Source organism: Nerophis ophidion, linkage group LG26, assembly GCF_033978795.1.
Source record: "Nerophis ophidion isolate RoL-2023_Sa linkage group LG26, RoL_Noph_v1.0, whole genome shotgun sequence".
Classification (NCBI taxonomy): Eukaryota; Metazoa; Chordata; class Actinopteri; order Syngnathiformes; family Syngnathidae; genus Nerophis; species Nerophis ophidion.
Genome location: NC_084636.1, coordinates 26,041,241 through 26,067,358, shown reverse-complemented (window position 1 = coordinate 26,067,358; position 26,118 = coordinate 26,041,241). Strand labels below are relative to the sequence as shown.

At 40.3% G+C, this 26,118-nt stretch overlaps 1 protein-coding gene across 2 annotated transcripts in view; it reads left to right on the top strand.

Annotated features, from left to right (window-relative positions):
- Positions 1–26,118, top strand: part of ell (elongation factor RNA polymerase II) — a 110,936-nt gene that overhangs the window by 83,690 nt on the left and 1,128 nt on the right. Inside the window, exons 4-12 of one of the 2 annotated variants that reach the window (XM_061888560.1) lie at positions 1,964–2,127; positions 5,706–5,956; positions 6,035–6,159; positions 9,673–9,754; positions 10,687–11,248; positions 14,963–15,032; positions 23,488–23,659; positions 23,758–23,802; positions 25,390–26,118. The exon at positions 25,390–26,118 is cut by the window's right edge and continues 1,128 nt beyond it. In XM_061888560.1, coding sequence (XP_061744544.1) covers positions 1,964–2,127; positions 5,706–5,956; positions 6,035–6,159; positions 9,673–9,754; positions 10,687–11,248; positions 14,963–15,032; positions 23,488–23,659; positions 23,758–23,802; positions 25,390–25,494 — 1,576 coding nt within the window. In that variant the 3' untranslated portion in view covers positions 25,495–26,118. Of the gene's footprint in view, positions 1–1,963; positions 2,128–5,705; positions 5,957–6,034; positions 6,160–9,672; positions 9,755–10,686; positions 11,249–14,962; positions 15,033–21,082; positions 21,153–23,487; positions 23,660–23,757; positions 23,803–25,389 lie in introns of those variants that run through there. The other variant, XM_061888561.1, reaches the window with a different exon arrangement.

Below are 26,118 nucleotides of genomic sequence, written 5' to 3'. Positions count from 1 at the left end.
CTTATTTTGTTAGCGCAGGCAGCATGAAGCAGGGCTTTTATTGTGAAGATAGGAAATGTGCAGTCGGCCTTTAGAGTTTTGACGGAAGGGACGGCGCGAAAGTCTGTTGAAATAAAAAGTGTTTCTCGCCTTCCTCTCTGTCATTTTTTCATAATAATGAACTGGCAGCAGCCAGCGTCATCTCACAAGACCCTCGGGTGCCGTGAATGTCAATCAAGCAAGCTACGGAATTTGCCGCCAATGTTTTTCTTGTAAAGTGTATGGGAGCTGGATGAATTAGATGCCAAAAGACAACCACTTTCATGTGGTATTGTACAGAAAGGACAACTTTTTTTCTCCTCCATTTGAAAATGTGGGCGTTATCATCATTACTGTCTGATTCCAATCAATGCAAGTCATCAGAATCAAGTAATACACCAACTTATATTCTTGTCTTCGTGAAAAAAAGACATCTATATGTGTTACACATGCTTGTATTATCATTAAACACATTTAACTTGTTTACAAAAATGTCTCTTTCATAAATAAATGATATATATAAATGATGTAGATCCCCTCGAGTTAGTCAATTGAAAAGTAGTTCGCCTGCAGAAAAAGTGTGGGCACCCCTGCTCTAATGTATTAATTATTTCTGACATTTGTATTAGATTCCATTTGTTCTGTCCTGAACAAAACACAGTTGTATAATTTGCAAATGGTATTAGCTTTTAGTCCTTTGTAACTCTGCAAATGTCATTTATATAAAGATTGAACCATTTTGGTCTTAATATTGATCTCTGGGGTACGAGGCAGAATATATTTAGTGCGGCAGACGTATGTTTGTCGATCTTCATGTATTGTTTACTGTTGGTTAAGTAGCTTCTTAGCCAGTTGAAGACTAATCAATCCTCTGATGCCATACTGTTCTAATTTCTTAATTAAGATATGATTAATTTTGTCAAACACTGCAGTTGCACATTGTTTAACATATGTTGCAGACCTGGGCAAATTAAGGCCCGGGGGCGACATGCGGCCCCTTAAGCTTTTCAATCTGGCCCGCCGGACATTCACAAATATTTTTTTTAGATCTTTAAGATGGAAACTGTAGCTGCCATTATGATGTGCATTGGTGTTTCCAAATGACCGTAAGTCTTGAACTATACAAAGTATTTCAATGGTTGAAATCTGCACTTTTGCGTGATATACTTGTTACTATGGTCATCTAAGTCACAGCAGGTCACACAAGGCACCAAGCAGTGTGGGTGGGGAGCGTTTCCACAGAGTGTTTCCAGAGCGGCCACCCTTAAAAGACACAGAAGGAGATTTTTACTACAACGTTCTAAAGCTTAGTGATGTATCAGATATATCAGATTGTAGGTGGGGTTTTTTTTTTTTTTACCCTTCGTGCTCATATTTCACTGTTTGTTGCATTTTTGTTGCGTTTTGCTTGATTATAAAATGTCAATGGAAAGGGGGTGTGATGTTCATATGTTGTACATTTTCAGTGTTTTATAGGTCATAGTTAATATTGTATATCCCACATTCTTTCTTTTCATTACATTCTGGGTGTCTCTTTTAGTGAAAAACTTTAAAATTCCATTCTGTTTTTTAAGGCTTTTTGCCCAGGTCGGATCTATTGTTTCAGTCATTTCCTCTGGGATTTTGATTATTGCCATCAATGCTGACATGTTAGCTCCGTGTCTGTATTGGTTGTCCGCGAGCGTTTTTCTTTTATTCATGAATTTGTCCTAACTGTTGTTGAATAATGTTTCTATGTTTTCCTAAAATTGTGGAAGGACACAAGTCTTTGATTGTGATTCATTTATATTGGAGTTTATCGGCGTCCTCAAAAATATGAAGCTCGGATAGTTTATTTGCATTTTGTTCTCTATAATACCAATGTGCAACACTTGACTTATTGACCCTACTGTGTCAAGCCGCCCTGTTCCTCCTCTCTGACGGTCTTTCCTCTTTGTTTTGGCAGTGACGGTAGCATTCAGCTGGATTGTTTGGGTGCCATCCAGGACAAAATTACTGTATGCGCCACGGACGACTCCTACCAGAAGGCCAGGGAGAGCATGGCCCAGGTCGAGGAGGAGACACGCAGCAGGGGTGCCATTGTCATCAAGCCTGGTGGCAGATTCGTCGGTAAGCGGTGAATTATGTTTGGCGATGCCGGGGGGTGAAAACTGTCATTTTGAGAAGGAAATTGTGTCTTATTGCATTGAACATACAATATTTACATGTTGTCTATTTATTTAACACAGGGGTCGGCAACCTTTATCACTCAAAGACCCATTTTGACCCGTTTCACAAAATAAAGAAAACAATGGGATCACAAAACTCTTTTGAAATTTAAAATGAAATAACACTGCATACAGAGTTTTTTTACTTTGTGCTATGTATAAACCAGGGGTCTCAGACACGCGGCCCGCACCTTAATATGAAGATTTAATGATAGTGGGGACCACAAGTTTTTTATGAATGCCGCTTGACAGCATCACACTTGCCAACCATTCCGAGAGACTACCGAATGTCAGATCAACCATTCTCGCGAATGTTTGCAGAATTTCCCTCGATTAACAATAATAAGGGAAACCTATGAGGGTGCTGCCTTTGACGCTCTCTACAACACGTCCAATCAGCTTGCCAGCCCAGTCACATGTCGTACGAGGCTTCTGCTGACACACGCAAACGATTGCAAGCATACTTGTTCAACAGCCATACAAGTTACACTGAGGGTTGTGATATAAACAACTTTAACACTCTTACTAATATGCGCCACACTGTGAACCCACACCAAACAAGAATGACAAACACATTTTGGGAGAACGTCGGCAATGTAACACAACAGAAACACAAAATAACAAATACCCAGAATCCCATGCATCCCACTCTTCCGGGCTACATTATACACCCCGCTAGCATCAAATTTCCCCACCCCCTCCGTGCGTCGATTGAGGTGGGCAGGGTTGGAGGGGGTGGGGTTTGGTGCTAATGTAGCCCGGAAGAGTGGAGATGCATGGACTTCTGGGTATTTGTTTCTTTGTGTTTATATTGTGTTACAGTGCCGATGTTCTCCCAAAATGTGTTTGTTATTCTTGTTTGGTGTGGGTTCACCGTGTGGTGCATATTAGTCAGTGTTAAAGTTGTTCATATTACAACCCTCAGTGTAACCTGTATGGCTCTTGACTAAGTATGCGTTGCAGTCGCTTACGTGTGTTAACAGAGGCTGAACATAAATGTGTCAGTCGACACGCAGATTGCGTGATGTAAAAGCGGGCGCGACGACATGTACATGTAGAGGAGGTTAAAGACTTTGCCATCACTGCACACCCTCAGTATTGTAGTCCAGGTGAAAATTGGAGATCTTATCCCCGGGTGATTTCTGAGAGAGGCATTAAAATCCAGAAACCTCACGGAATAGTCGTTTGGGTCGGCAATTTAGCAGCTGAGCCACGTCTGAGTGATCAAAGAGCCGCATGCGGCTCCGAAGCCGCGGGTTGCCGACCCCTCATTTAACAGAACTTGAGATTTCACCCTCTCGTCAAATTGGGCTTTCACCCACCTTTCCATTGAGATATGTAAGGTGTACAAATAGGGATAGGTACCGTATTTGGTACTTTCATAGGTACCGACCAAATTTTATCAGTACTACTGGGTACGGATTTACATAAAATGAAGCAATACTAGAGATGGGTCAAACAATACTGATGCATCGACTCACTATGAAACGCAAAGGTGATGCAATCCACCAAATAAGGTAAATGTTTTTCTAGGGCTGAGCGATAAGGCCTTTTTTTAATATCTCGATATTTTTAGGCCATGTCACGATACACGATATATATCTGGATAATTTGCCTTAGCCTTAAATGAACACTTGATACATATAATCACAGCAGTATGATGATTCTATGTGTCTACATTGAAACATTCTTGTTCATACTGCATTAATATATGCTCATTTTAAACTTTCATGCAGAAAGGGAAATCACAACTAATTCAATTGACCAAAACTGTATTTATTAAACAGTTATTAAGCTGTGGCACAAACATTCATGTCATTTCAAAACAGCAAGTGCAAGATTGTCAGAGACATTTTAAAACAAGCTTTGAGTGCATTTTTGTGCATGATGCCACTAAGATGACATATCAAAACAACGCATAATTAAAGTGCACTTTTTGTACAGAACGCCACTACAATATTTTAAAACAAATAAAGTGCACTTTAGTGCGTGATGTCACACAAAATATTTCAATAACTGTCAAATAAAAATGAGCTGCATAATAGGAAATCAAATAGTGTCTGTCCTTCACTATGTGGTAGGTTCCTGCGGACATTATCTCCTTCTGTTGTTGACTATTTTTTTCATACGGTGTTGATGTTGAAATGGTTGCCTCGGCATTTTGTTGGTGTGAAACCAAACAGAGATGTTGACATGCGGAGTTTCAAGCACTCTTCATTCTCTAGCGGGTGACTTTTCAAAAGATGCTACATATTAGCAGTAATGCTACTTTTTGTAGCTACGCTTTTGCCCCACACTTGACAAATTATGGTTGTCTGTTCGACATATTCCCGCTTGAAGCCAAACCACCGCCAGACGATGGACCCCCTGCTGTTTTTCTTGGCAACGAATTCTTCTTTCATTTGTTATCAGATTTGCCCCTTCTTTCTCTCCTATTACCACTCGCACCACAGCTAACGTTACCCATGCCGCTACATATCTGCTCCGCGAGGGCGTATACATACGTGACGTATCTAAGCAGGTGCGCTTGTTTTATCCATCTGTGAGAAGAAGAGACAACACAGAGTGAGAAACGCATGTAGTGTAATGCCCGCAGCTAAAAGCAACTGCGTGAGAACGGATACTCAAATATCACAATATAATCCTTTTCTATATCGCAGACAAACCTGCAATATATCGAGTATATTGATATATCGCCCAACCCTATGTTCTTCTGTTGTATGTACTGTATTTGTGTATGTATGTGGGAGCGTATGTACCAATAAATAGGGACGGCGTGGCGCAGTGGGAGAGTGGCCCTGGGGCCCTGGTTCAAATCCCACCTAGTACCAACCTCGTCACGTCCGTTGTGTCTTGAGCAAGACACTTCACCCTTGCTCCTGATGGGTGCTGGTTGGCGCCTTGCATGGCAGCTCCCTCCATCAGTGTGTGAATGTGTGTGTGAATGGGTAAATGTGGAAGTAGTGTCAAAGCGCTTTGAGTACCTTGAAGGTAGAAAAGCGCTATACAAGTACAACCCATTTATCATTTAAATAAATGAATGAATATACGCATTTGTGTGTATATAAGTATATATAATTGTGTATATGTGAGTATGTTAGGGGATCAATTAGAATTAAGTTGGCACACCAGTCCCTTAACGTGGACCCCGACTTAAACAAGTTGAAAACCTTATTCGGGTGTTACCATTTAGTGGTCAATTGTACGGAATATGTACTGAACTGTGCAATCTACTAATAAAAGTATCAATCAATCAAACTCTAACATGCAAAATTAATGGCCGCTGACCATGACCAAGACATGGCCCAAAATCTCAGACAGAAAAAGAGTGTGTAATTTACTGGTGTACCAATACTTTTGTCCATCTAGTATATCTTTCTCTAAAACCTTTGTTGATTTAAGGTGCAGTCAAGCATGTAGCGAATTGTTCTTGTGGGGTTTTGGTTTTGGCAGTCGTAACTTCTCCTTGCCCCTCTCCAGGCAAAAAGGTACAGATACGGAAACCGGTATCTGCCCTGTCCGACGTGGCCCCCTCCCGGCGGACCTCCCGGCCCGTCATAATCTCTAGCAGTGCGGTGAAGAAAGCAAGCCCCAAGCACCGGCCGCTCCGAGAGCGCCTGGTGCACCTGCTGGCCCTCAAGCCTTACAAGAAGCCCGAGCTGCTCCTGAGGTTGCAGAAGGACGGCCTCTTGCAGTCAGACAAGGACTCCCTGGACGGCCACCTGCAACAGGTGAGGGTGAAACTTAAGGTGACATTTTTATTTAATTTTTTTTCCCAACAGCGTCCTCAAACCTTTGTCCCTCCCTAGGTGGCAAACCTGAATGGGAAAGATAACACGCTTACGTTGAAAGACTTTTTATATAAGGAAATACTTAAAGACTGGCCTGGATACACAGAAGGAGACCAGCAGCTTCTCAAGAGAATCTTGTTGAGGTAAGACCGCTTTCATTCGTAACACATTTGGTTGCTTGGAGTTCTTGTCTTATGAAAAAAAACCTCAATGCCACGAAGAGTACAACTGATAAAAGTACAAAATGATATTACAGTAATAATAAAGTGGTAAGATTACATGAAAAACGTTATTCTTTATTGTATTCATTATTCTCCAAAATCACAACTTTATTCACTTATTTACATAAGATTTTTTCAATCCATCTATCCATTTTCTACCGCTTGTCTCACTTGGGGTCACGGGAGGTGCTGGAGCCTATCTCAGCTGTGTTCGAGCGTAAGACAGGGTACTTCATTGCAGATGAGATTTTTTGTACAATCTGATAACTTTGCATGTTTTTATAATTTGACTTTATTAGTTTCAAATTATCTTATATATTTTATTTTGTATTTACTACGGTTATCTCAAATTAAAACATTTTTTATGAATTTTGCTGCTTTATTGAAATAAAATAACTTTCAAAACTTTTTCCTCAATATTATGACTATTAACTCTACCAGCTTTTGCAATATGTTGACTTTATTCTTAAAAAAATATTTTCTCCACTCAATTTTATCATATTTCTGTGACGTAACAACAGTATTTTTCAACTTAAAATGTGTATTTTGACGTCACGTAAAATATGTATGTTCTTTGTAATACTTTTGTGAAATTCCAATTGTTATGGTCACACTTTATTTTCCCTGAATTGCAATACAACAATTTCATTTTAGCATATATTTCTTTATCCTATAGAAAATATTACCTTTTCATTCTTGTAAAAAAAAAATCTGTAATGCAATTTTTATTTTTGCAAAATTGCAATTTACTTTCATTTTTATGGGTGATATTCTGACTTAATTCTAATTTTAAAAAATCTGTATTTATAAATGCATTTTCATAAAAGTAAAACATTTGTATTTATTTATTTGAGACTTTTTCCCTTTATTTTTTTTATAGCATTAATACTCATTTATATGCTGCACACAGGACGTCTTAAAACTGGCCTTCTTTATTAATTTAATTTGAAGCTTGTATTCAGATATGTTTGGAAGGATGTCTGTGACAGAACGCATGTTAAAGGCACACTTTCTTTTAAGGGCTGTCTGTATCTATTTTCATATTTGTGTCAACTGCACGTCACAGCTGATGCAGTCACAAATTATATAATGCCCCATAATTAGGGCTGCTAAGAAGGCACCTATTGTGTTTACTAAAATGTCAGGTGCGTCTACAGAATAACTTGTATGTGGCTACAATGGCTACAAAGCAAAGTATTATGTTTATTGACATCATGGTCTGTTGGCCTTCTTCCCGGTGGAAAAAAAATCTGGTTCCTCAGGATCTGCTACTAAGGAAAGACAATCTTACAGCTATTTATAGAGCAGGCAGCAATGTCACAGGCACTCAGTTTGTTATTATGTTGTGGGATCAGCAAGTAAACCCAACAGAAGATTATTTGTGGCTACTACTTGCAAGGCTGTTGCTGTAATATTGGACTTCTGAAAACTAAGGTAAAAAATAGTGCCTAAGAGTGGAAGCTGTTGAAGCTGAAAAGGGGGTGATGCTAACTCCATCCATTTTCTACGGCTCGTCCCTGTCGGGGCTGCTGGAGCCGATCCCCGCTGCATTAGGGCGGAAGGCAGCGTACATCTGGACAAGTCGCCACCTCATTGCAGGGCCAACACAGATAGACAGACAACATTCTACTGGTACATATTTGCTTCCTATAGAGATGCTATGTGTCCCAATACTTGAGTCCACATATGAAGTGTATTATTCCGACACTAGTGAGGACTTGAACACAACAGCAAAACAATAACAGTGCAATACGTTTTCATAACATGGTCACTACTGCCTACTTTCTCTTGTTATATTCTTATTTTACTGCTATATTTTTATTCCCATTGTTGCTTTTTATTTTTTATTGTTATTGTAATATTTCTCTATTTTGTTTCCATTTAAACCCCCATTATTTACTTATTACTTTTTTTAAATTGATCTCAACTCTGTACACTGCTGCTGGAATTTTAATTTTCATGAAGGAACTCTCCTGAAGGAATCAATAAAGTACTATCTATTTATCTATCTACAATCAAAAAGTCATCCAACACATATTTCCCAGATTCTCTGGTAGAATGAGTCAGCGTGTCTTGTGGATTGCTGTCTCTACATGTGCATATACTTTTATACACACGCTATCAGTCACACAGAGGACGCACATGGTGACAAGACTGCTCCGCGCGTGACGCAACCAAGTCCCAGCACATGCTGTTGCGCGTGTGAGGTGGCACCAGTCCAAGGTTCAGCCATATCTGTTATTACTTTACCACAAGTCTATCTAACTGGGCCCCTGCACACACACCGCCCAGTCTTATTTAGTGAAGTGGTGTATGCCTCCCCTGTTGATCAAGTGCAAAGGCTGTATTTAGAAGCTGTTAGTCACGCCATGTCAATGTTTGTTTGTGCACCGCACTGATCTGGCACTGTTAGTTTTTTGCAATATTGCTATGCTTACTTATGAGGTATTTTGCATAACAGTATACCATTTGTTGGCTTGTCACAAATGACTTTGACACCAGCTGTATGTAATATACTGTAGCTGAGACAGTCAACGTGTACACAATTTTAGATACACGCGTGTACAGTTAAAATAAAAAAAATACAACAAAGAGCCCATCCATCCATCCATTTTCTACCGCTTATTCCCTTTTGGGGTCGCGGGGGGCGCTGGCGCCTATCTCAGCTACAATCGGGCGGTAGGCGGGGTACACCCTGGACAAGTCGCCACCTCATCGCAGGGCCAACACAAGACAACATTCACACTCACATTCACACACTAGGGCCACATCACACAAAAGAGAGCTGTCAAATCATAAGATAAAATGACTAGATTTTGGGAAATAAAAAACTAAAAACTAGTGAAATGAACTCATTGCATGGGCAAATAATGTTTCTTGGTAAGACATCCTAAATTACGATTTGTATATCTAGAAATTACCCGGACTTAAAAGCTAGAAATCCGTATTTTGGTCTTAAAAAAAAAAAAAACAACACACAATTCTTAAATTAAGCATATTTTAAATGTTGCAGAATGTTTTTTATCGAGGGAAAACCAAAATATCCATTCATCCATTCGTTTTCTACCGGTAATTCCCTTCGGGGGCGCGGGGGGCGCTGGAGCCTATCAGCTACAATTGGGCGGAAGGAAGAGTACACCCTGGACAAGTTGCCATCTCATCACAGCCAACACAGATAGACAGACAACATTCACACATACTGATTATCAATTTTAACATGTTTAAACTAGAATAGAAAACACAATTATTCATGCTGAAATCAAGATTAAAAATAAGTATGTAGCTCTTAAAACTAGGAAAATTCCAGAGAAGTGGCAAATAATTTGCAGTGTATCAGGTGTCGTTTTGAATTAATATCGTGTAATCTTCAATTACTGCAGACATTTTATAAAATGGGATTGTTTTTTTTTTTGCTGTGCATGTGTATTCTTACAGGAAGCAGTGCCAGGCTCAGAACAACACAGCTCCCCCACCAGAAAGCCCGCCCAAGGAGTTAGCCAGCAGCTCGCCATCCCAGGTTAGCTTCTCATTACCTTTTAAGGGCACCTATGATCATTTGAATCGACATTTGAAACGGCGTGGCGCAGTGGGAGAGTGGCCGTGCGCAACCCGAGGGTCACTGGTTCAAATCCCACCTAGAACCAACCTCGTCACGTCCGTTGTGTCCTGAGCAAGACACTTCACCCTTGCTCCTGATGGGTGCTGGTGGGCGCCTTGCATGGCAGCTCCCTCCATCAGTGTGTGAATGTGTGTGTGAATGGGTAAATGTGGAAGTAGTGTCAAAGCGCTTTGAGTACCTTGAAGGTAGAAAAGCGCTATACAAGTACAACCCATTTATTATTTATTTATCTTCTTTGTGGGCTAATATGTACTGTCATGGTCAAAAGTTTCCATACACTTGTAAAGTACATAATGTCATGGCTGTCTTGAGTTTCCAATCATTTCTACAACTCTTATTTTTTTGTGGTAGAGTGATTGGGGCACATACTTGTGCCGGATGCAGATCAATCATAATGAAACGCTATTTGCACTTCATATTTATGTGGTGAAAAAACTGACTTGCCTTAATAAGTGGAGCTGACTATTGGAGTCAAGGTGGAAGCACATTTCCCCTTCCTCCTATTCCCTACTGAAGTGACAGGTTTTTGTCTTACTTCTGTCCTCTTCCTCACATTCATTTTATGCTGTCTGCATCCTAATTTTGGTAATTCTAACTGAGTTAAAGCAGAATGTGAGAATGTGTCTTATTACACAGTGTGTTTAAACCTCTGGTTTCGACTTTTCACATTTTTCTCCCGTTATCGCCCTGTTCCATCTAACACCCCGTCTCCTTTTTTGTTCTTTCTTTCCTGGCATTGTAAAAGGGGCTACTTTTCCACTGTTACTTTGTGATTATACCTGTATTATTATGAACGTGGTTTGATAACAAATGTAATTTTATTCTGCCAGAAACGTCCGGCTGCAGACTTCATTGACCCTCTTAACAGTAAAAAACCGAGGATATCGCACCTTGCAAGCAAAGCTGCATCGGCCCCAATCAACGGAAAGCTTAGTTCCTCCAACGGGAAAGCAGAGACAGGTGGAACACAGTTGGCTCCTCTGCCAGACGCCGCTCTGACGTCCAGCTCCCAGCCGCTCCCCTTATTGGACATTCCCCGTCCTTTCGAAGCGCTCTCCGACGTCAGCAACGATTCCAGCCACAATGGCCGGGACTGCGACGGTCAAGAAATGGCGTCAGAGAGGCTCGGTCAACCCCCTTCGGCCACAACCGCACTCGCCGGCGTCGGCCCAAAACCCAAGCCGACCCCGCGCAACAAGAGTACATCGGCTACCAGCGACAAAAAGTCTAAGAAGAAGTCCAAGAAGCATAAAGACAAAGACAAGATGAAAAACAAGGCGAAAGGCCAAGAGGAGACGAAAAGTGCTGAGGACAGAATGCTGGAGCTTGACAGAAGCTGTGACACGAGCCCAGAAAACCTCAAAATCAACAGTATTCCACTTAAAAACACAAGTGAGTTGCTTTTTTTTTTCCCATTAGTGGTCTCCAAATCTTTTAACACGTCTCAACATTTTCTTGTCATTTCCAACAAAAAAAGAGCCCACTTTAACAAATACAAACCAATTTGAACTCCAAATGTAAATAGTTTGGTCATTATTTTTACACCAGAGTGGAGATTTTATGATAAAAGCAACCCTCTCATGGTGCAACAATAATTAGCCTTCACTGTGGCTCTTTTTGTTGCAAGTGTGTAACTCACTGATTAAACAGAGACCCCTGCTGGATGATTTTATATACCCTCAATGAGTAGTGAACTTCCAGTCTTTAAAACAGGGTTGCCCAAAGTGTCTCCCTGTGGTAATTTTGCTAAAATTTCAAAATAAAATAAATTATTATCAGATGTTATGAATTTGCTTTGTCACTTATTATCCAATTCCAAAATGTTTTGTTCAGATCCATCAATGATTTATATACAGTACAGGCAAAAGGTTTAGACACACCTTCTCATTCAATGGGCTTTCTTTATTTTCATGACTATTTGTATTGTTGATTGTCACTGATGGTATCAAAACTATGAATGAACACATGTGGACTTATATACTTAAAAAAAAAAAAAGGTGAGATAACTGAAAACATGTTTGGGGATAGGTTGATTGGCAACACTAAATTGGCCCTAGTGTGTGAATGTGAGTGTGAATGTGTTCTGTCTATCTGTGTTGGCCCTGCGATGAGGTGGCGACTTGTCCAGGGTGTACCCCGCCTTCCGCCCAATTGTAGCTGAGATAGGCGCCAGCGCCCCCCGCGACCCCGAAAGGGAATCAGCGGTAGAAAATGGATGGAAGGGATGGATGGACTATTTGTATTGTTGATTGTCACTGATGGTATCAAAACTATGAATGAACACATGTGGACTTATATACTTAAAAAAAAAAAAAGGTGAGATAACTGAAAACATGTTCGGGGATAGGTTGATTGGCAACACTAAATTGGCCCTAGTGTGTGAATGTGAGTGTGAATGTTGTCTGTCTATCTGTGTTGGCCCTGCGATGAGGTGGCGACTCCTCCAGGGTGTACCCCGCCTTCCGCCCGATTGTAGCTGAGATAGGCGCCAGCGCCCCCCGCGACCCCGAAAGGGAATAAGCGGTAGAAAATGGATGGATGGTATTGTAGTTTCTTCAAAATAGCCAACCTTTGCTCTGATGTACTGTTTTGCACACTCTTGGCATTCTCTCGATGAGCTTCAAGAAGTAGTCAGCTGAAAGGGGTTTTCACTTCCCAGGTGTCATAGTTTTGAGGCCTTCAGTGACAATCTACAATAGTCATGAAAATAAAGAAAACCCATTGAAATGAGGAGGTGTGTGCAAACTTTTCACCTGTACTGTACATGCTATAAGTATATATTGATTGATTGATTGATACTTTTATAAGTATTTTGCACAGTACAGTATATATTCCGTACAATTGACCACTAAATGGTAACACCCGAATAAGTTTTTCAACTTGTTTAAGTCGAGGTCCACGTTAATCAATTCATGGTAATGTAATGTTGTAATAGGCACGTTCATAATAACCTGCAATATTTACGTATTTTGGTCATTTTAAGCACAGGGCAGCGCATTCATTACAGGCACATCACTACTAGCTCGGTTGGTAGAGTGGCCGTGGGTTGCAGGTTCGATTCCCGCCTTCGCCATCCTAGTCACTGCCGTTGTGTCCTTGGGCAAGACACTTTACCCACCTGCTCCCAGTGCCACCCACACTGTTTTAAATGTAACTTAGATATTGGGTTTCACTATGTAAAGCGCTTTGAGTCACTAGAGAAAAAGCGCTATATAAATATAATTCACTTCACAACTATTAATGGCCGACTTCATGAGAGGCCAATGATGACTACTTTAAAACAAATGATTATCCAGACCCGTTTATTTTTGAGCCTGAATGTAAAGAAAATGAGCTACAAGTTTCAAAAGCCGATATACTTAAAATATACTTATAAACAAGATATACAAACTACGGCCTTAATAAAACATAATGTCTGCTCTCTCTGGGATACCGACTGATGGGATGTTTGTATCTTCCCATTTAGATGAATAATTAGTTACAATCCTCACACAGTTATAACAAAATATTAGAACAAAATAAGTGTTTTTTTTCGCCAAAATAAGTGTTTTTTTTCGCCGGGTATGAGTTAAATGTCAAAGTTGACCAGCTTCTTGGTTTAGGGCCACAACCTCCTACCATACAAGTGAGAGGCATGATTTTTATCATCAAGAATTAACCAATTTAGAGGTGATGCAGCAGAAGCAGCTTAGTATGTCAATATAACAGCTATTTAGCTCTCTGGGATCACTGGGCCGCTAAAAGTAGTTCCTCGGCAGTAGCGTTTATAATAGGAATATTGCTAATCCTTAGTTCATATTAAGGTCACTACATGTAAATGAATAGAATAGAATGGACTTTGTCAATATATTTGCATATAACGAGATTAAAGACTCCAATTTAAGGTGTTGGTAGTGGGAACAAATATGGGGTAAAATAAATAACACAAGAGGTAATAAAGGAAAAAACTAACAATTGAAATAAACAGACAACTATCCAATAAAAATGATAAGCAATCCTGTACAATAAAATAACCAAAACAATATAAAACATAAAAGGAAGCACCGAAAGTGGGAGCTGAAAGCCGCTGTGTCCGTGCGCGCCGCCATTTTGCTACATGGCGTATTGTTGGTGGTTTTTGGATGTTTATTTTTAGGGCTTTATGGGCACAATAGAGTACTCGTATTAGCTACCACCTCAAACTTGCCGTATATTACAAAAAAAAAATGCATGAAAAACATTACATAAGGATTGTGAATAATAGCACAATTCCTCCAAAAATTGCAGTTCCCCTTTTAAGATGTTTTTGGAAAATGAATACTCCTGTCATAACCTGTGTAATAATCAGATGAATGTACTAGATCAGGGATTCTCAAACTGTGGTACGAATCGCTTGATTAAAATACAGTGTTTTATTTTCCTATTTCAAACAGTATTACTCTTCAAACTGTGTGCGATGTTACAGTTGCCAAAAATATTAAAGTAACTTAAGTAAAACATCTGTATTTTTTTTTTTTAATACTTGGCCATATTACAGTAGGGATGGCGTGGCGCAGTGGAAGAGTGGCCGTGCGCAACCCGAGGGTCACTGGTTCAAATCCCACCTAGAACCAACCTCGTCACGTCCGTTGTGTCCTGAGCAAGACACTTCACCCTTGCTCCTGATGGGTGCTGGTGGGCGCCTTGCATGGCAGCTCCCTCCATCAGTGTGTGAATGTGTGTGTGAATGGGTAAATGTGGAAGTAGTGTCAAAGCGCTTTGAGTACCTTGAAGGTAGAAAAGCGCTATACAAGTACAACCCATTTATCATTTATTTATTTACAGTACTGTATGTAATGTTGGTCATTACAGTGATATTTGGAGAGTTAAGTTTCTTTTAAAGTAGTGCATAGTGAAATAAGTTTGCGAAAGACTGTACCAGATGATAGATAATGCCTTATTCTTTGAAGTTAAACACAACCGGTTCTACATGAAAATTGGTGTGTAGATGAATACAATATTAATGTTTTACATCTTTGCAAGTTGAGTAAAATCTATGGTGAGCGGTTTAGGAGCAACAAGTACGAGCTTTTCAAAGGACGGATTTGTTGAAGATGACTTGTTCACATTGTTGTCTTTTTGTTCCAGATCTTAATGGGATATGCAATGACAGTACCAGTATTCCCTTGTCATCACCTGAGGTGACTGACTATCTATTGTAAGTATTTTAAAGAATGTGGGATTTCTAAAGTCTCCTCCATCCTTGGATTAACATTTAAAGTGTTAGCGCTCATTTAGAAAGTTCTTTAAATGGCAATGTCACCACTCTTTTTGGAATAAATATGTCTTTAAAGTCTCATAACACTTTGGAGTAAGCAAATCATGTCAATTTGTTCCACACTCATGTCGACCATTCAAATGAAGTGCTTAGACCCCCCAAAATGCCACAACTGTAGCATCTAACAGGGTTCCGCAATATATACGATATAAATGATATAAATTTGGCAAACAATAAAGCTTCTAATATTGTCGTTGTACTGTGATAATGCATGTTGATGACACATTCTAGCTGTGTCCGCAAATTTGACAGCGACTAGCGAACGAAGGCTTCCTCAACGCAATGTGGCGTTCTATTTAGCAGCTAACGCCCCTTCACAGTGCAAAGCCACTTCCAAGTGAAGTGAATGTGAAGTGAATTATATTTATATAGCGCTTTTCTCTAGTGACTCAAAGCGCTTTACATTGTGAAATCCAATTTCTAAGTTACATTTAAACCAATGTGGGTGGCACTGGGAGCAGGTGGGTAAAGTGTCTTGCCCAAGGACACAACGGCAGTGACTAGGATGGCGGAAGCGGGATTCGAACCTGCAACCCTCAAGTTGCTGGCACGGCCGCTCTACCAACCGAGCTATACCGCCCCAAGTCACTTATCCTTGCTGCCAAAGTGGAAAATAAACTACTTTCCTTACAAATATCATCTCAGGAGGATGAGGAATTGTTAAACATGCTACACTACACATTGAGGATATGGTAACTGCAAGTTGGAGTCCTTTAATATAAATAGGGTAGACCGAGTTATGGTCGACGGTAACAATACTAAGTCAATACTACATGTCAAAAAGTATTTTGTTGTTTTTGTTATTGTTTACAAACTCCATTGCATCCATTGCTTTCGGTCCCCTAGAGAGGGGGGGTTGCCCACATCTGAGGTCCTCTCCAAGGTTTCTCATAGTCAGCATTGTCACTGGCGTCCCACTGGATGTGAATTCTCCCTGCCCACTGGGTGTGAGTTTTCCTTGCCCTTTTGTGGGTTCTTCCGAGGATGTTGTAGTCGTAATGATTTGTGCTGTCCTTTGAGACATTTGTGATTTGGGGCTATATAAATAAACATTGATTGATTGATTGATTGAAATAAGTCCCTGGACACAGGAGGGATTTTTAAGGGCAAAAACCAAAAGATTTAAATCATATCAAATAGTAGGTCAGAATTTGAAAATGGATTTGATATTATTGCACCGCCATTCTCTGTGATGAAGTGGTAACTTGTCCAGAGTGTGCTTATCTTTCACACAAATGCAGGTGGGATAGGCTAACAATGCTAAGTCAATACTACATGTTACAAAGTATTTTGTTGTCTTTGTTATTGTTTACAAACTCTGGAAATAAGTCCCTGGACATAGGAGAGATTTTTAAGGGCAAAAACCAAAAGATTTAAATCAGATCAAATAGTAGGTCAGGATTTGAAAATGTATTGGATATTATTGCACCGCCATTCTCTGTGATCAAGTAGTAACTTGTCCAGGGTGTGCCTGTCTTCCACACGAATGCAGCTGGGATAGGCTCCAGCCACCCCCGCAACCCCGAGAGGGACATGCGGTAGAAAAATGGATGGATGATGGATGGACACCACCATCCTACGTTTTTGTCTGGTTATAATTGGGATCAAAACTGTAATCAATTTAATTATCAGCATCTGCATTGGGGTGGAGTGCCATCTCCGGGTTGGGGAAGAGACCCTGCCCCAAGTGGAGGAGTTCAAGTACCTAGGAGTCTTGTTCACGAGTGGGGGAAGAGTGGATCGTGAGATCGACAGGCGGATCGGTGCGGCGTCTTCAGTAATGCGGACGTTGTATCGATCCGTTGTGGTGAAGAAGGAGCTGAGCCGGAAGGCAAAACTCTCAATTTACCGGTCGATCTACGTTCCCATCCTCACCTATGGTCATGAGCTTTGGGTCATGACCGAAAGGATAAGATCACGGGTACAAGCGGCCGAAATGAGTTTCCTCCGCCGAGTTGCGGGGCTCTTCCTTAGAGATAGGGTGAGAAGCTCTGCCATCCGGGAGGAACTCAACGTAAAGCCGCTGCTCCTCCACATCGAGAGGAGCCAGATTAGGTGGTTCGGGCATCTGGTCAGGATGCCACCCGAACGCCTCCCTAAGGATGTGTTTAGGGCACGTCCAGCTGGTAGGAGGCCACGGGGAAGACCCAGGACACGTTGGGAAGACTATGTCTCCCGGCTGGCCTGGGAACGCCTCGGGATCCCCCGGGAAGAGCTAGACGAAGTGGCTGGAGATAGGGAAGTCTGGGCTTCCCTGCTTAGGTTGCTGCCCCCGCGACCCGACCTCGGATAAGCGGAAGATGATGGATGGATGGATGGCTGGCATCTGCATTGGTATGACAAGCACTGCCCCATATCACCCAAAATGAATGTAAAGTGTCCAAACAACAGAAGAATAAGAGTTCATTACATTTTAACGTAAGTGTAGTTGGAACCATGTTGCAACTGAAAGTAACCAGATATTAACAGTGAAGTAACAAGTTGCCCCCTTCGACTTCATCTCCACCCCGTCAGCCATGTTGTAATTTTTAGAGCTTCCATATTGAGTTGACTGGCACGTATAAATTAGAACTATACGCGACTTTTTATTACAAATGGCAACAACGGAGAATGCACGTGCATGAACAAAAATGGTGGACTCGCTTTTCAGATAAACCTCTACCGTATATGGAGATATCTGCCGCAACTAAGGCAAAATACGTCACTCAGGTCACAAATTCCCAAAGGCTTGTTCGCAGCAGGTTTGAAAGAAGGGAAGGTATCGTTTTAAAAATACCTCGGTTGTAAGGAATATTTCAAAGTTTCGGGACTTATGGGGATCCCAAATGCAAAAAAACAGGTAACCAGTCCATTTTTTCCCTGTAAGGAATAATGTCAATCGAATTAATCCATTCCAGACAACCAAAAACACTTTTTAGAGGGACCAATTATAGTTTCAAAGCAGAAAACAATGCAAAAAACATATTAATGACAAAGGAAAGGAATATTTATTTGGGGTGTTCAGATTTCTCTTCCGAGAAAATATCTATTTTGGAGCCTTGACAATTGGCTGATATTTAGTGTTAATTTCTTATTGGCGACACCTAGTGGTCACAATAGTTAAGGGCATGACGCAGTAAGTTCAATGATGTTGACACTTTTGTTATTGGATACTTTGTCGAATGCTTCAGGCTTGGAGACTGTGTATCTGTAATTAATATGCAACTATGATTAATTAATACTCGTCTATATCGACAAATCCTGTGTTTTAGACTGCAATGATTTTCAATTAAGGACAACTATTATGCATGTCTGGCTTGTGTGCTGAGCTGTGGTGTAGCTGCTAGCGTCTTTGTAGCCTACAGCCTACCGTGTCTACCTTTTGTCAAATAATCCACCAAAATGTAATGAAAAAACAACTTGATGTGCTTATTGGAGAACATTTAGAGCAGAGGTGCCCACACTTTTTCTGCAGGCGAGCTACTTTTCAATTGACCAACTCGAGGGGATCTACCTCATTTATATATATATCATTTATATTTATTTATTTATGAAAGAGACATTTTTGTAAACAAGTTAAATGTGTTTAATGATAATACAAGCATGTATAACACATATAGATGTCTTTCTTTCACGAAGACAAGAATATAAGTTGGTGTATTACCTGATTCTGATGACTTGCATTGATTGGAATCAGACAGTAATGATGATAACACCCACATTTTCAAATGGAGGAGAAAAAAAGTTGTCCTTTCTGTAAAATACCACATGAAAGTGGTTGGTTTTTGGCATCTAATTCATCCAGCTTCCATACACTTTACAGGAAAAACATTGGCAGCAAATTCCGTAGCTTGCTTGATTGACATTCACGGCACCCGAGGGTCTTGTGAGATGACGCTGGCTGCTGCCAGTTCATTATTATGAAAAAATGACAGAGAGGAAGGCGAGAAACACTTTTTATTTCAACAGACTTTCGCGCCGTCCCTTCCGTCAAAACTCCAAAGGCCGACTGCACATTTCCTATCTTCACAATAAAAGCCCTGCTTCATGCTGCCTGCGCTAACAAAATAAGAGTCTCGGAAAGCTGGCGTGCACAAGTGATGTGCAGGCCAGCTTTCTGAGGGATCGCTTGTGCACGCCAGTTTTCCGCGACTCTGTATTTAGTTAGCGCAGGCAGCATGAAGCAGGGCTTTTATTGTGAAGATAGGAAATGTGCAGTCGGCCTTTAGAGTTTTGACGGAAGGTACGGCGGGAGAGTCTTTTGAAATAAAAAGTGTTTCTCGCCTTCCTCTCGGTCATATTTTAATAATAATGATCTTGCAGCAGCCAGCGTCATCTCACAAGACCCTCCGGTACCGTGAATGTCATTTAAGTGACGTCTTGGTGAAGATTGATGATCACTAATTTTTAGGTCTATTTTTTTTAAAAGCCTGGCTCGAGATCGACTGACACACCACCCGCGGTCGACTGGTAGCTCGCGATCGACGTAATGGGCACCCCTGATTTAGAGGTTAACTAGCTCTCTACCTTTGCTTAAGTAAACGCTCATATCGAACATTTTAAATGTAAGTCGATGTCATTCAATATTCGATATCAATATGGAGATCCATGTCGAGCAGGGGTCGGAACCCTAAAATGTTAAAAGCGCTATATTGGACCAAAAATACAAAAACGAAAAAATGTCTGAAGCCTTAAAAAATTAAAAGCCTTATACAATTCTCATAATGAAGGCAACACAGGATATAATTGTCCAATACCCAACATCAAAATGACTGACGCAAATCTTCGTTAACAGAAATGTTGACATTCAATATTTATTCTACACATTTTCACTATGTTGGAAAACAGTAAAAACGGACGCTTCTCAGAGGGTTAAATACGTCCTGAAAATGACTGGCTTTTAATGGCCAAAGGTTTAGATGTGTGTGTCCAAGTTAAAGGAAACGGCAGGCTGTTTTCTTCTGATGGATTGATTTCTTCTAATGAATCTGTGTAGACTGGGTAATGTTTGCTGTGGTCTGGAACAACATGGCTAAAAAAAAACAGACATGCAGCCAATATTACATACAGATAATGTGCCATGAGACATGCAAACATAAATTAAATACACAGAGGACACAAGTAAAGGAAATGAATTAAGCTATAAAAAAATACCTACAAACGAGGCATAATGATGCAATATATACATAGAGCTAGCCTAATTAGCATGTTAGCTTTGATTAGCTTATCGTCATGCACTGTTCAAATATGCCTGCTCAGCACTCCACACCAGTCAATAACATCAAAAAAGCTCACGTTTGCGTATTCACGGCACAGCATAAAAAGTTTGGTGAACAAAATGAGACAAAGGAGGAGGGGCATAAAACATGTTTTTATGTGGCAGCGTCGGAGAAAGTCGTACATGTAAACAAACTGTTGCATCACAGTCTGCACAGCTACGGTGAGTTCAAGGACCGTCGAAATTAGTAGGACGAAACGGCACTCGCCGAATACTTTCATCAATGAAACATGTTTAATATAAACAGTGGAATTTCTGACTTGTGTCACGTTTGTTTCCCTACTTGAACAAAAAATATATCTTTCCCTCATATTTTTCCATTTTCATACATTATTGGAAAAACTTTAGGGAGCCACTATTGCAACTCTAAAGATGCCGTTTTTAGAGGGAAGATGTTGAGGAAGTAGGGAATTGACTAGCCACAAAAAAACGACACCTTTGCTTCCATGTACTTTGCTATGGTATATTTATGAAATTCAATAGTGTTTCTCACCTTCTTTATAACCTAAACTTAAAACATTTCCTGTAAAGTTAATACTAAGATTATTTCTGAGAGGAAAAACGTCCAACCCTGGTGTAATAGGGTATACAAGATTGGATAGTGTTTAACCTTAGAGGTTCTATTTTGTCTTAGTTTTGTTGTAACCTTTTCTCCTGTGATTGTCTGCTGCAGGAAGTACACGGTGATCAGCTCTCAGGAGCAGCGGCAGAAGTATAAAAACTAATTAGCATGTTAGCTTTGATTAGCTTATTGTCATGCACTGTTCAAATACGCCTGATCAGCACTCCACACCAGTCAATAACATCAAAAAAGCTCACGTTTGCGTATTCACGGCACAGCATAAAAAGTTTGGTGAACAAAATGAGACAAAGGAGGAGGGGCATGAAACATGTTTTTATGTGGCAGCGTCGGAGAAAGTCGTACATGTAAACAAACTGTTGCATCACAGTCTGCACAGCTACGGTGAGTTCAAGGACCGTCGAAATTAGTAGGACGAAACGGCACTCGCCGAATACTTTCATCAATGAAACATGTTTAATATAAACAGTGGAATTTCTGACTTGTGTCACGTTTGTTTCCCTACTTGAACAAAAAATATATCTTTCCCTCATATTTTTCCATTTTCATACATTATTGGAAAAACTTTAGGGAGCCACTATTGCAACTCTAAAGATGCCGTTTTTAGAGGGAAGATGTTGAGGAAGTAGGGAATTGACTAGCCACAAAAAAACGACACCTTTGCTTCCATGTACTTTGCTATGGTATATTTATGAAATTCAATAGTGTTTCTCACCTTCTTTATAACCTAAACTTAAAACATTTCCTGTAAAGTTAATACTAAGATTATTTCTGAGAGGAAAAACGTCCAACCCTGGTGTAATAGGGTATACAAGATTGGATAGTGTTTAACCTTAGAGGTTCTATTTTGTCTTAGTTTTGTTGTAACCTTTTCTCCTGTGATTGTCTGCTGCAGGAAGTACACGGTGATCAGCTCTCAGGAGCAGCGGCAGAAGTATAAAAACTAATTAGCATGTTAGCTTTGATTAGCTTATTGTCATGCACTGTTCAAATACGCCTGATCAGCACTCCACACCAGTCAATAACATCAAAAAAGCTCACGTTTGCGTATTCACGGCACAGCATAAAAAGTTTGGTGAACAAAATGAGACAAAGGAGGAGGGGCATGAAACATGTTTTTATGTGGCAGCGTCGGAGAAAGTCGTACATGTAAACAAACTGTTGCATCACAGTCTGCACAGCTACGGTGAGTTCAAGGACCGTCGAAATTAGTAGGACGAAACGGCACTCGCCGAATACTTTCATCAATGAAACATGTTTAATATAAACAGTGGAATTTCTGACTTGTGTCACGTTTGTTTCCCTACTTGAACAAAAAATATATCTTTCCCTCATATTTTTCCATTTTCATACATTATTGGAAAAACTTTAGGGAGCCACTATTGCAACTCTAAAGATGCCGTTTTTAGAGGGAAGATGTTGAGGAAGTAGGGAATTGACTAGCCACAAAAAAACGACACCTTTGCTTCCATGTACTTTGCTATGGTATATTTATGAAATTCAATAGTGTTTCTCACCTTCTTTATAACCTAAACTTAAAACATTTCCTGTAAAGTTAATACTAAGATTATTTCTGAGAGGAAAAACGTCCAACCCTGGTGTAATAGGGTATACAAGATTGGATAGTGTTTAACCTTAGAGGTTCTATTTTGTCTTAGTTTTGTTGTAACCTTTTCTCCTGTGATTGTCTGCTGCAGGAAGTACACGGTGATCAGCTCTCAGGAGCAGCGGCAGAAGTATAAAAACTAATTAGCATGTTAGCTTTGATTAGCTTATTGTCATGCACTGTTCAAATACGCCTGATCAGCACTCCACACCAGTCAATAACATCAAAAAAGCTCACGTTTGCGTATTCACGGCACAGCATAAAAAGTTTGGTGAACAAAATGAGACAAAGGAGGAGGGGCATGAAACATGTTTTTATGTGGCAGCGTCGGAGAAAGTCGTACATGTAAACAAACTGTTGCATCACAGTCTGCACAGCTACGGTGAGTTCAAGGACCGTCGAAATTAGTAGGACGAAACGGCACTCGCCGAATACTTTCATCAATGAAACATGTTTAATATAAACAGTGGAATTTCTGACTTGTGTCACGTTTGTTTCCCTACTTGAACAAAAAATATATCTTTCCCTCATATTTTTCCATTTTCATACATTATTGGAAAAACTTTAGGGAGCCACTATTGCGACTCTAAAGATACCGTTTTTAGAGGGAAGATGTAGAGGAAGTAGGGAATTGACTAGCCACAAAAAACGACACCTTTGATTCCATGTACTTTGCTATGGTATATTTATTAAATTCAGTAGTGTTTCTCACCTTCTTTATAACCTAAACTTAAAACATTTCCTGTAAAGTTAATACTAAGATTATTTCTGAGAGGAAAAACGTCCAACCCTGGTGTAATAGGGTATACAAGATTGGATGGTGTTTAACCTTAGAGGTTCTATTTTGTCTTAGTTTTGTTGTAACCTTTTCTCCTGTGATTGTCTGCTGCAGGAAGTACACGGTGATCAGCTCTCAGGAGCAGCGGCAGAAGTATAAAAACGACTTCAACTCCGAGTACAGCGAGTACCGCGACCTGCACGCCCGGATAGAGAGCATCACTAAGCATTTCACTGTGCTGGACAACGAGCTTAAAAAGCTCCAACAAGGCACAGACAAGTACAAGGTGCAGTTTGTCAAAAATGATTTATGCTACAAATATACTTCATTTAATTAACTCCAGCATTAAGAATATGTCTATCATGTGCTCACTGTCCTTCACAGACAATCCATAATCAGATACTTCAAGAGTATCATAGAATAAAAAAGGTGGGTTTTTGACATTTCCACACATTGTAATAAATGGTTTTATAGTAGCTGCAGGTAAATCCCAAATTATTCATAACATGACCAAATGATGATAAAAGTGATAGTTTTTATTTGTGAAATGTGTACTGTATTTTTTGGATTATATGTCGCAGCGGCTGAAAATGCATAACAAAGAAGGAAAAAAATATATATAAGTCGCACTAGAGCAGTGGTTCTAAACCTTTTTTCAGTGATGTACCCCCTGTGAACATTTTTTTAATTCAAGTACCCCCTAACCAGAGCAAAGCATTTTTGGTTGGAAAAAAAAGAGATAAAGAAGTAAAATACAGCACTATGTCATCAGTTTCTGATTGATTAAATTGTATGACAAAATATTGCTCATTTGTAGTGCTCTTTCTTGAACTATTTGGAAAAAAAGATATGAAAAATAACACGAAACGTGTTGAAAAAGTGGAGGAGTTCAAGTACCTAGGAGCCTTGTTCACGAGTGGGGGAAGAGTGGATCGTGAGATCGACAGGCGGATCGGTGCGGCGTCTTCAGTAATGCGGACGTTGTATCGATCCGTTGTGGTGAAGAAGGAGCTGAGCCGGAAGGCAAAGCTCTCAATTTACCGGTCGATCTACGTTCCCATCCTCACCTATGGTCATGAGCTTTGGGTCATGACCGAAAGGATAAGATCACGGGTACAAGCGGCCGAAATGAGTTTCCTCCGCCGTGTGGCGGGGCTCTCCCTTAGAGATAGGGTGAGAAGCTCTGCCATCCGGGAGGAACTCAAAGTAAAGCCGCTGCTCCTCCACATCGAGAGGAGCCAGATGAGGTGGTTCGGGCATCTGGTCAGGATGCCACCCGAACGCCTCCCTAGGGAGGTGTTTAGGGCACGTCCAACCGGTAGGAGGCCACGGGGAAGACCCAGGACACGTTGGGAAGATTATCTCTCCCGGCTGGCCTGGGAAAGCCTCGGGATCCCCCGGGAAGAGCTAGACGAAGTGGCTGGGGAGAGGGAAGTCTGGGTTTCCCTGCTTAGGCTGTTGCCCCCGCGACCCGACCTCGGATAAGCGGAAGATGGTGGATGGATGGATGGATATATTTATGTATTTAGTCATTTAATTCATTAAATAATGAAAAAAAGAATTTAATAAGATATCAATATAATTAAATATTGAAATTTAACAAATGAAATCAAATTAATTAATATAATACATGTAGGTATTTCATTCCAATTATAATTATTTAATGACACATGTAAGTAATCATTTAAAGATGTATTTAATAAATATCCATATTCCAAACATTTGACACTTCCCAAAAAGCTCAGTCATTTGGCTTGTAATGAATTATTCTTGAATGGGCTAATGATAGTTGAATGGAGCTAAACTTCCTCTCGAAATAAGAGAACAAATCGTAGTTTTTCTTGTATTAATGGCATGTTTGCGGTCCCATTCGCTGCCCTAATCCACTCTGGATGAGGACAATGGCTGCATTAAAACAATAGCCTTCCAGTGTGTGCATTACAGTTTGATGTTAAAGTGTGTAAACATGAGTGTTTTAACTCGATGTAACCGTGCTCTTTTGTGCATTTCTTCTAGCGCAACCCCCACTATAGCCAAGAGAAGAACCGTTGTGAACATCTCCACAACAAACTGGCACATATCAAAAGACTCATTGCCGAGTACGATCAACAGCAACTCTGAAAGTACAGTACTGTATTTTTTCTTTTCTTTTTCAATGAGGATTTGTCCTCATTTCGGCCAAAGGCTCACACGTGTGGACTTAAAACAAGGACATGGGGGTCTTTGTTGTCCTCTCTTTACTTTTCTTTTTCGGGGGAAGGTAAGATAATGCCAGGCCTCCTAGCGTGTTATGCTTACACATCTAAGGAAGGAAAGAAAAAAAAAAGGAGTGACGCTGTTTTTCTCAGCTCATCTTTCTTATAGCGATGTGAAAGAATCAGGGAATTATAGAAAAAAAAAAAAAAAACACTTACTGGAGGAGACGTCTGTCCTGCTTTTTAAGTTATCGGAAAAATGAGATGGCGGTCTTCCCCCTTTATGTACGGAGGTTGTTTTTTTTTCTATTTATTTTCCGACCCTCAAAGTGGGGGAACATCAGTACTTTAAAGGCTGCGTCTCCTCCATTTTGAATGTCAGCCAGTATTTGATTCAGAAGCTGCCTTGCCTCGTCTCATCCTCCGCTCTTTCAAAAAAAGAAGGCTCAGTTTTATTCCAGAACAAGGGGTGTCCAAACTACGGAATTAGTGTCAAATCACTAACGTGAAAACTCTGTACACAATTTCATTTTCAACTTCAATAATGATT